General features: G+C 42.9%; 1 protein-coding gene across 1 annotated transcript in view; it reads right to left on the reverse strand.

Moving 5' to 3' along the window:
• Positions 1-11,743, reverse strand: part of GFOD1 (glucose-fructose oxidoreductase domain containing 1) — a 172,961-nt gene extending 161,218 nt beyond the window's left edge. The window contains exon 1 of the mRNA XM_007951833.1: positions 11,491-11,743. Coding sequence (XP_007950024.1) covers positions 11,491-11,743 — 253 coding nt within the window. The remainder of the gene's footprint in view (positions 1-11,490) is intronic.
• Positions 11,744-12,002: the final 259 nt, after the last annotated feature.

The raw sequence follows: 12,002 nt of genomic DNA on the forward strand, positions 1-12,002 counted from the left end.
TGGAAGTGAGAATGGCCAGACTTCGTCTCACCTACTTTGGTCATGTTATCAGAAGGGACCATTCTCTGGAGAGGGATGTCATGCTTGGTAAAGTGGAGGGTCAACAAAAGAGGCAAAGGCCCTCAACAAGATGGATTGACACAATGACTGCAGCGATAGGCTCAGGTATAGTAGGGATTGTGGGGCTGGCAGAGGACCGGGCAGTATTTTGTTCTGCTGTAGGTAAGATCACTATGAGTCAGAGATGACTCGACAGCACATAACAACAACAGAGAAATCCTATAAACTCCATATTCAGTTTCTCCTATTCTTAACATGTATGACCACATGGTACATTTCTATAATTAGTAAACCAATATTGATATAGTTATTATTAACTAAAGTCCATCGTTTATTCAGATTTCCTTAGTTTTTACCTAGTGTTCATTTTTGTTCCAGGATCTCACATTATATTTAGTTGTCATGTCTCCTTAGGCTACTCCTGGTTGTGACAATTAATCAGATTTTCCTTGTTTTGGATGAGCTTGGCCTCCATAGAGTTTTCAATGCCTCCTTTTTTGGAAGTAGATTGTCAGGGCTTTCTTCCAAGGTGCCTCTGGAGCCTCCAATCTTTCAGTTAGCAGCCAAATGTGTTAGATGCATGTAATAGCCAGAAACTCATGGTAATTATAAAGGCAGTGAAATGGTCAGATGTGTATTTCATAAAATAAACTACATAATCAAGAAAATGCCTATACTTGTGAAAACTTCAGTCAAACTTGTGTTCTCCAATGGGAACACCTTTTTGGAGTGCTGCCAAGCTCAGAATGCTCATTCTTAACAAATCTTCCACCCTCACTGTCCTCAAGAAAAGTGGTCCCAGTGGCTATATTTTTTGATGTATCCCTCACATTGTGATGTAACCAGAAAACAGAATGAATGAGCAGGAGAAAGCACCTGACCCCAGGGACAACTGGGGTGAGGAGTAGGGGATAGTTGTATTTTCCAGGTGGTTGAACACACAACAGAGTGACTAGTGGTGCAAATGGTTAGTATGCATGGCTAATAACCAAAAGGCTGGAGGTTCGACTCCATTCAGGGGCACCTCTGAAGAAAGACCTGACAATTCACTTCCAAAATATCAGCCATTGAAAACACTATGGAGCACAGTTCTACTCTGACACACATGGGATTGCCATAAATCAGTCAATTCAGTGGCAACTGGTTTCTGGAACATTTACATTAGGAAGCTGCTTGTGGACAAATTTTCACACACCACACACACGCCCACATAGAGAAGGATGGTCCACAGAGGGCTAGATGGATAGGGAAGCAAAAACATTGAGAGGAGTAGTACAAAAAAATGATAAAAATTTCTGGACTGGTTCCAGCTGGAGTCCCTGGCCCAAGTTTTATAAAGCAGTACTGTATCCTCATCAAAAGTGATTATTAATCTTCACAAAAGCATGGCGAGTTCTTTGTAATGCCAGCAGTACCTTCCAGGGACCTCAACTCTGTGAAGCAAGTGCTAGATTCTCATCTGAAGTTTAGCTTATGTTGTTATGTGCCGTGGAGTATGACCTGAATCATAGAGACGCCTCCTTGGGTTTCCGAGGAGGTATCACTATGGAAGTAGATTGCCCAACTTTCCTTTCCAGGAGTGGCTGATGGGTTTGAACCACCAGCCTTCTGGTTAGCAGTCAAGTGCCTTAGGCACTATGCTACCAGAGCTCCTCTTTAAAAGAAAAATAACACAACTTTTAACTGTGTTTCTTGGATTCTAGCATGGCAGTGAGTAGTTTTTGTTTTGTTTTGTTTTGTTTTTTTCCAGTTTGCCCTGGTATGGGGAGAGGGAACAGGAATCGTCTCTTCAGAAAATATGGAGGAAAGAAAATATCTTCAAAAGCACCTTCTGGGTTAGGCTAAAGAACTTATCACTTTGGAGGAGTAAAAGCGAACCTTTATAGAGCATACACAGGCAACTGAAGGGGTCGTGTGCATGCTTGCTCTCATTTTAACTGTTACATCAACCCTATATGATAGTATCATTAGCCCCATTTTACAGGTGAGAAAACTGAGGGTCAGGAAGATAGTTACCTCTCCTGAAAGTCATCCAGTAGCAAGCTGCCAACATTTCCAAATCATTGGATAGTTTTGTGAAGCAAATTATAAAATATGTAGTGATACTTTGTTTGAGCATAAGATTGCCTTGAATCAAAATATATAACTAGTTGTATATTTCTTGCTTGGTGAAACAGTTAAAACATGCTATTTACTTCCACTTTTCTTACTGTTCTTCCCCAGTTTACGGTATCAAAAGGTCCACCTTCTTCATTTGATTTCTTCTTACTCCCATTTAAACTTCCACAGAATTCTAAGTTTTCAAGGCCAGATACAATCAGCAGAATAATCACTCAACTGCACCTAATTTCAATTAGATGAAATGAGACTGGGGACAACTGGCTTCCCCTAATAGTAAATAGAGTAATTTCTTTCATTTACATGATGCCCAAGGGCTTCCTCAGCTCTACACCAAATTGATAGAACAAAATCATTTCTCTCGGTGCTCAGGGGCAGCAACCCATGGAAAAATGCAATCGCCTTTTCCACTATCTTTAAGGTAGGAATAGATTCAGAAGAGATGTCAAAGAAGAAAAGGAAACTGAGTACTTGCTAGGATTTCAGAATGATTGCTATTCTCAGGGGAGTTCCAAGGTGGTGCAAACAGTTAACACACTCAGTTGCACACTGAAAGGTTAGAAGTTCGAGTCCACTCAGATGAAGGACCAGTAATCTACTTTCTAAAAATCAGCCAGCTGAAAACCTTACAGAGCATAGCTCTGCTCTGACACACACGGGGTCACCAGGAGTTAGAGTCAACTGAATGGCAACTGGTAACTGGCACTGTGCTCAGGAAAGACATGTTGCAAGTCCAAACGCAAGTTTTCATTATCTGCAGCAGTATCTCTGCTGGTGTGGCAACAATGGCCAGGGGTTCCTGCCTCAATACCGTTTCCTCCCCAGTCTTTCACCTCAGTTCCAGCAGCCTGCCTCGACATTAAGCAACTGCCTAACACTGTGAAGTCAAACAGGAAAGGGCAGACTGCTCCTACTCCTCTGCTCATGATAGCAAACAAGTTGGGGCAGGATCAATGTGAAGAAAGATCAAAGCTTAGTGCAATGCTCGTTTTAGTCACTTTCCCAAAGAGCCTTTCATTCCCACCGAGAGTTTTCACCAAGAGAGACTGTACTGCTGTCTCCAAAAGCCAGAATGGGGTCATATTATTCACAAAGGCCACAGGTATTTTAACCCATTTCCCCTGCATGTTTCATTACTCACAGCAGGAGTACCTTTTCCCATAGGCAGAGAACCATCACGTATCTAGTATCTGGCTGCCACCGCATCCACATTACATGGCAGCTGGACAGAAATGCTGAATCTCAGGATTCACCCCAGAATCTGCATTTTGACCAGATACTCAGGTGATACAATTAAACATTGCCATGTGAGAGACACTGGTCTACCATGTTGCTGTTGTTGTTATTTGCTGTCGAGCTGGACCCGACTCATAGTGACCCCTCCTTGGGTTTCCAAGGCGGTATCACTACAGAAGTAGATTGCCCAACCTTCCTTCTGAGGAGTGGCTGGTGGGTTTGAACTGCCAGCCTTCTGATTAGCAGTCAAGTGCCTTAGGCACTACGGTACCAGAGCTCCTTACACAGGACAAAAAGTTTATATATTGATTGATACATTGTGTTCATAACCTTTTACCTTCCCCAAACACTGTACGTTCAACAATTTATAATGTGCCTATTAGGTACGTGTATGACATTTGACTGCTAACCCAGAAAGTCGGTGGTATCTATGTGGGAGGAAGATGAGGCAATCTCCTTCTGTAAAGATTTACAGCCTTAGAAACCCTATGGGGGTTGCTGTGAGTTAGAACTGACTTGATGGCAATGCATTATTAGGTGCCTGGCCCACCTGTCTGTCAGTGTTTTGTACTGTGATGGCTTGCATGTTGCTGTGATGTTGGACATTATGCCAGAGGTATTTCAAATACCAACAGGTCACCCACAGTGGACAGGTTTCAGTGGAGTTTACAGATTACGTTAGACAGACTAGCAAGAAAGGCCTGGCAATCTACTTCCAGAAATTAGCCAGTGAAAACCTCATTGATCACAAGAGACCATTGTCTGACTTGCTTATTTTGGACATAACATCAAGAGGGATAAATCACTGGAGGAAGATAATGTTTGGTGAAGCAGAGGGCCAGTGAGGGTATAGGAGACCCCTAGTGGGATAGATTGGTGCAACAGCTGTAACAATGGACTCCCATATGCTGGCAGTTGTGAGGATGATGCAGGATGAGACAATGTTTCATTCTGTTGTACATAAGATAGTTATGAATCAGCGTTGACCCAGTGGCAGCTACAATAAGGTGCCTGGCACTGTCTAAGGGTGATAAGGTTATCCTGGTGATGAAACCAGGCAAAGGCCCTACCCTTGAAGGATTTCCCCTTCCTTTGTGGGAGACAAATATCCAATAAGAAAACAATCAAACAAATGAAAAAGATAACCATGGCTTCATATATCCTGAGACCAGAAGTAGATGGTACCTGGCTACCACTACTGATCATTCTAATCAGGGCCAGAAGATTGGTGGTTCAAACCCACTAGCCACTCCACAGAAGGAAGGTGGGGCAGTCTACCTGCATAAAGATTTACCACCTTGGAAACTCAATGGGATTGCTATGAGTCAGAATTGACTCGATGGCAGTGAGTTTGGTTTTTCTTTTTTGTTGTTGTTGTTTTTTTGGAGTTTGATAGAGTGGGAGAAGAATGCAGAAAAGAACCTCAAATTTCTAAGGAAAAAAGAAATAAAAAGTAAAACTGGATGAGACTGGAGGACTCCCCAATATTATTGCCCTGATATACTCTTCAAACACTTGAAGTCACTTGGTGGCTAAATAACAGATCGGCTTGCAAAACAATGACTATTACCTTTAAGTATTGTGCACTTTAAAAAATCACCTATATAAGACCAAACAGTCAATAGTTACTTTAACACAAAGATGCAAATGTAAGGGGACAAGGAAACTAGGTTAACAGAAAGGAAGTAACCAGAATAGAAGATGAGAAGGCTCACACATTGTGAAGAATGTAACTAACGTCTCTGAGCAACTTGAGGAGAAATTGTTGAATGGGAAACTAAATGGATGTGAAATCCCCCACCAAAAGCACAATAAAATATTATATATAAAAGAAAAAAATGAAAAAGATAATCACAAACTGTGATAATGCTACCACAGAGATAAAGTGGTTGAGGGAGGAATAACTGGGAGGAGGGGGAAGGGACTTTTGGATTGGGAGGGGAGGGTCCAGAAAGGTCTCTTTCAGGAACATTTCAGCTGAAACTTGAAGTGAGAATGAGCTAGCAATCACTCAAAGAATGGAGAAGGGAACCCACCAGGTAGAGGGAAGAGCCAGCCAGGAGAAAGGTTCAGAGTCAGGAAAGGGCTTGCTGTGTTTGAGGAACAAGAAAGGGGCTGAGAGGCTGGAGAGTAGTTGTCATGGCAGCAAGACAGTTGGGTTAGGCCAAGAAAGTCACCACAGGAGGTTAAATGTTATTTCAAGTGCCATGGAAGTTGCTGGAAAGAACTAAGCAGAGGAGTGATATAATGCCTTATTTTATTTTTTTAAAATCACTCTTTATGCTGATGATGACATGGAGAAATTGGAATCTTTTCCATTATTGGTATCATGGTGCCATGGGATTGTAAAATGGTATAGCCACTGTGGAAAACAGTTTGGCAATTCTTCAGAAAAATTAAACACAGAATTACTACACAATCTAGCAATTCCATTCTTAGGTATATACCCAAAAGAATTGAAAGCAGGAATGTAAATGCATACCTACTTATACACCAGTATTCATTGCAACATTATTCACAGCAGGTGAAAGCTGGAAGCCACCAAGTGTCCATCAACAGATGAATGGATAAACAAAATATGGTCTATACATACAATGAAATGTTACTCAGCCATCAAAGGAAATGAATTCCTGATACTTGCTACAATATAGATGAACCTTGAAAACATTATGCAGAGTGAAATAAACCAGTCACAAGAGGACAAATATTGTATGACTCTACTTATATGGACTATCTAGAAGAGGCAAATAGAAACAAAAATAGATTAGTGGTTATGAGGAGCTGGGGATGGGGGTAGGATTATTGCTTAAGGGTACTGAGTTTCTGTTTGGGTGATGAAAAATTTTGCAAATAGACAGTGGTGATGATTGCAAAACACTGTGAATATAAGTAATGACACTAAACTGTACACTTAAATGGTTAAAATGGAAAATTTTAGGTTATACATATTTATTGCACTAAAAGAATGTTTAAAAAATAATTTTCCTTATTGTGTAGAGAACACACTGGATGAGAAACAAGTCTGGAGCTAAGGAGGCCACAGCATTAGTGATAGTGAATGGCTATGGAATAGGGTGGTGGCAGAGGAAGCAAAGGGAAGTCGATACATTGGAGACATGTTTTAATTGACCCAAAGGCTGGGTGGGGTGTTACATTAGGCCTGTGACCAGTGCTGCTCTGGATACAAGGTGACCAGGACCATATTTGCCTGCCTTCAGGTATCTGGCATCAAGGGGCTGCAGGGAAACACACAGGAAATGAATGAAAGGTAGTGTCCCTTTCAGGCATCAATTAATTTGGCAATATCTTTGCTAGATAAAATGTATACATACTTTCTGACTAGCAATTCATGCATTTATCCTCCCAACAGATGACTTGTATACAAAATGACATATTCAAGATTATTCATCACATATTTGTGTAAGCAAAAGACTGGAAACAGCCTAAATGTTGATTAATAGGGAATTGGTTAAACATAGTTTGATTCATTGATTCAATAAAATATTATACAGCCAAAAAAAGGATACTTTATATTCTGATATACAAGTGTATATATATATTTTTTTCCAGATAATATTTTTGCACAACAAAAGCAAGTAATGTAACAATATATATAGTATGCTACCAATTGTGTAAAAAAAAGTTTTAAAAATTACCACACACAAATATGCTATTAGATACCTAGAGAATTCTCTGAAAGGAGACATAAAAACTGGTAAAAGTGACCACTTCTGGCAAAGGGTAATTGTGTGGCTGGAGGCCTGGGACTGGGGAATGCTTACCCGTCACTGTGAACTTTTGTAACATTTGAGGTTTATACCATGTGGATATTTAACCTTTCAAAAATAAAGAAAATTTGCATTTTAAACAAATGCATTAAAATAGATGCTAGAAAGATGGGAGAATATGGTACTGAGAGCACAGAAGGGTAAAGGAGGTGAGGTTGAGAAAAGGGAAACATTCCCAGGGCAGACAGCATTGAGCTGAGTCTTGAAGGATACATAGGCATCAACCATAAACACAAGAAGGAAGGGCGTCCCTGACAGAGACATGAAAATAGGAGAGAACAGGGTCTATTCTGGTAGCACAGTGCCTAAGGCACTTGACTGCTAACCAGAAGGCTGGTGGTTCAAACCCACCAGCCACTCCTCGGAAGGAAGGTTGGGCAATCTACTTTCGTAGTGATACCACCTCGGAAACCCAAGGAGGGGTCACTATGAGTCAGGTACAACTCGACAGCACATAACAACAATAACAACAGGGTGCATTCAAGAAAGGACTGGTGGTTTGGTTTAGCGGAAGCTCAGGGTGCTCAGTAACAGAAAAGAAGGCTCATCAGGGACCAGGTCTTCCCAGTCATGCCTGAAAAAGTTGAAGCTTTTCCTGGAGTTGAGAGGGAGCCCTTGAAATGCAGAGGGATGGTATGACCAAGTCTGCAGTTCTCCAAGGCCAACTTCCAGGCTTATGGAAGTTGGTCAAGGTAGAATGGGGAGGGGTAGTCTGGAACCTGAGTAACTCAAGAGGGCTACTAAGGACAGCTGAGGAGGAAGCAAGGATGCAGAAGAGGGAACAGATACAATGGGGATTTAGGGATGGCATCAACCAGATATAGGAACTGATTCCACAGGTGGGGTGAACAGCAATAAGGATGACTCCAAGACTCTCACTTGGGGCTACCATTATTGGAGAGAAGGAAGTGCTATAACAGAGAAGGTTTAAGGGAGGAGAAGGAAGAAATGGTTTTAGGGGAGGCAGAATGGCGGAGTCAAATCTCCAGCTGTGTGATCGTGAACTATTCACTTCAGGTATCTGAGTCTTAGTTGCCTCATTTGTAAAATGGAAATCATAATATCAATCTCAAAGGACTTCATTATTGTAAATGATTTTAATAATGAATGGGACACTTTATATGCTACAACTACCACATTGCGTGGCACATACAAAAATCAGTTACTGTTGAGTTGATTCTCACTCATGGTGATTCCATGTATGTCAGAGTAGAATTGTGCTAAATAGGGTTTTTAATGGCTGATTTTTTGGAAGTAGATCACTAGGCCTTCCTTCCATGGTGCCTGCGGATAGATTCGAACCACCAACCTTTCAATCAGCAGCACGTGCATTAACTATTTGCAGTACTCAGGGACTCATACCACATAAACCCAAAAACAAACCCACTGCCTTTCAGGCAATTCTGATTCATAGTGACCCTACAGGACCCTACAGGACACTTAAGACACTGTAGAAATTGTGCATTGTAGACATGTCTCTATAAGAGAGAAATGCTTAGTTCACTAGGGATTTAAAGGAAATTTTAAAAAATTAAAGGAAGATGTGTGTGATTCAATTGATTCCAACTTCATTCCTCAATGGCTAGCCCCCTCCCCTGGGCATACTTGTGATCAGTTACCCATGCAGATAGAGGGCCAAAGATCTTCATTGCTGGACAAGTAACTCAAAGCTAAGTCCTTGCTAAAGGAAGGACAACTCACAGGGACTAGTGTAAGATAGGCCCATTTCAATTCCAAGCAAACACTAGTATATATAAACCCTCAACAGCTGGACCAGTCTGATAACTGTTTAGGGTTTCACTTCCTGCATGTGTGTGTTGAACCTCTAACCATGACTGTAAAGCAAACCAAAGTGACCATCCCCACTGTATACTCAAAGGTGCATCATGAAGAAGAGCCTCTTCAGGGATTTGCCAGTGATGAAGTGGAAATCTGGAACAAGACTAAAGTCCAGGCAAATCAAAATGCCACCATGTTTTCTGTAATCATAGATTAGCGAAAATTACCTGCAAAAACAGGAGTTTTAAACAAGCCCAAGGCCTACCATGAAAATAATAAGTGGGGGGGGGAGAAACCTGTTCTTTAGTCATAGTTATTAAACTAAATCTATTTCTCACGCATCCTACGCTTAGGATTTGAAGAGCTAACTCACAATTAGTCTTGTCAAGGGAAAAAAAGGCATAAGGATTTTTTTAAAAAAATTAAGAACAGAAGAAAAATCTAGAAATGTATAATTATACCATATCTCTTGAAGCCAGAGCCCTCTGATACCCTGATGGCTAAAGTATCACAGATGGTTAGAAAATAGGAACATCTTTATTCCCTAATTGCCACTGTCTTAGAGACATGCTATTAAGATTGCATGACTCCACTTACACATAATATCTAGCACAGGTAAATGCACGGAGACAAAAGGATAGGTGGTTCTGTGGGTCTGATCTGCAGTGATGTGCTGCTAAAGTGGGGAGGAGTGATGTTACCAGGTTTTTCTGATCTGACCAGTTATATGCCCTCTAGTATAAAAAGAGCTCAGGACAGACCTGTTTTATACAAATTGCCCCAATAGATTTATACTAGAGGATGCTCATAATCTCTCTGATATGTACAGAACCAGTGTAAGCGCTGAAGTTAGCTACTCAATATGTATGTTAGACCAACAGAAAAGAAATACTGGTGAGAGTTCAATAACTCTTCATTTAAGCTCCCCCCCTCCCCCCAAAAAAGGGCTATAAAGGCCGGGAGCTTAATAAAATTAAATGTAAAGCTGACCGCCTTGGGCAACTCCATTGTTGTTGTTATTTGCCGTCAAGTCGGCCCGACTCATAGTGACCCCTCCTTGGGTTTCCGAGGCAGTTATCACTACGGAAGTAGGATTGCCCAACCTTCCTTCCGAGGAGTGGCTGGTGGGTTTGAACCGCCAGTCTTCTGGTTAGCAGTCAAGTGCCTTAGGCACTATGCTACCAGAGCTCCTACCACTCCATTAGGAATTACTATTAGTTGTCCCATCTGAGCCAATAAATAAATGGCCTGGTAAAAGTGGCTTTTCTATAAACAGAGTTCTACATTCTGTTAATAGATTTTGGACATGTACATCTCATCTACCCTGAATCATAGCTGTTGAAATATTCTTTCCAAGATTACATAAATTACAGTTGGTTTCTTGGTGCTGTCCCAGTTTGTCCCTTCTAACTGCTCTAATGTGGAACTCTGTGCCTTAAAGCTCTCTTTCCTCCCCAGTAAGAACTCCAACTTTCAAGGGCAGGGATACATTTTTTCAGAACAGAAAAGAATGAGTAACCTTCCTGGGATTGTTTTAGGTGTGTGTGAGAACTGCTGATGGACAAAACATGCATTTCTTGTTCCCCTGCGCATGGCAGAAATGCTGATACTCTGCTTGGAGACTGTTCAGACTTGGGGGGATAATGAGGGGCAGTGAGCTCATCCCAGCTCGCCTATTAACACCATGCCTCAGAACTATTCCTGAAGAGAATTAAAGAAGGAACATCGCACGTTTCCAATTGAAACTGGCAGTATCTGGCCTTTTCCAACAAAAGCATCCCTGCCTTTGGAATTACTGTGTCTATCTCTTACACATTAAAGACCTATTACTCCAAATGAGTGCTGAAGACAATTCCAGAACTGCATGCGAAACTTAAATTCCTCTGGTTTTTATCAAACCAGCCTTTGCTAACCATCCAACCACTCCCGCCATCCTGGCCTCCAGCTCAGATGAAATCATTCCAGCCAAATGTCGCATCTCTAATCTCAAACTAAATAAATTCACAGCAGAAAGAAACCAATGATCTTAGCAGGCTGCCACAGCTGCTAAACAGCAGGTACTTCACCACCTCCAAGGAAAACCGAGACACGTGCTGGGCCCTTTCTTCAGTGTTCCTGGGCGCGCAATCGCCTCTCACAGGTGCTCAAGCAAGCACCCACTCCGGCACTACACACACCGCTGGGGACTTCATTTCCTTTCCCTGCAAAGAAGCCTACTCCCTGTTCCTAGCATCTGATCCTCCTCAGTCTGAACCTAGCGCGGCCTTCCTACATCCCCATCCCGGAATCGCAAGCCTCCTCCAGCCACGCCACACGCGTGGGGGAAGCGCGTCCAGGTAGTGCTAGGAGGGCGGAGGGAACCACAGGGATGGCGAAGGCCAGGGACCAGGAATGGAGGGAGCCCCAAGTGGGTCTAGGAGGGTAGATGCCAGGTAAGCTTCTGGAATGGAGTGAGAAGAAAAACGTAATGTGGAAAGACTGGGATGAGGTAGAAGAAGGGGTCGCTCACCCAGGGTTTTGACAGCGATCTGCCTAGTGAGTGGCGGAGGCAGGTTGATGCACACCAGATCCACGTCCTGATGCAACAGCACCTCGTCAATGCGGCTGGTATAGAAGGGGACACTCATCTCCTTGGCCAGCTCCTCCGCTTCCTCCTGAGTGCGGCCCCACAGCGCCTTCACCGAGAAGCCCTCGTCCTTCAGCAGCGGGATGATGACACGGGCCGTGAGGCTGGTGCCAAACACGCCCACCCCCGGCAGCATGGCTGCTCAGGTTCGCCTGGTGCTGCTTCTACTTGGATCTCCAGTCAAACACGCGCGTACCAATACACTCCGCCGAACCAGTCCTATCCCCGGGTTCCTCCAGCCAGCTCTGCCGCCGTGTGCTAGCCGCTGTGCACCGGGCGAGACTCCCGGGCTGTGAGGGCGCACCGAGCTGCAGGAAAGCAGGCTCTGGGCGCCTCAAAACCAGGACTGCTGCAGTGTCCGCCACGCGGGGATCTTGTTCCTCCCGTAGGCGGCA

Source organism: Orycteropus afer, unplaced genomic scaffold, assembly GCF_000298275.1.
Source record: "Orycteropus afer afer isolate SDZICR_OR568_19922 unplaced genomic scaffold, OryAfe1.0 scaffold00012, whole genome shotgun sequence".
Classification (NCBI taxonomy): Eukaryota; Metazoa; Chordata; class Mammalia; order Tubulidentata; family Orycteropodidae; genus Orycteropus; species Orycteropus afer.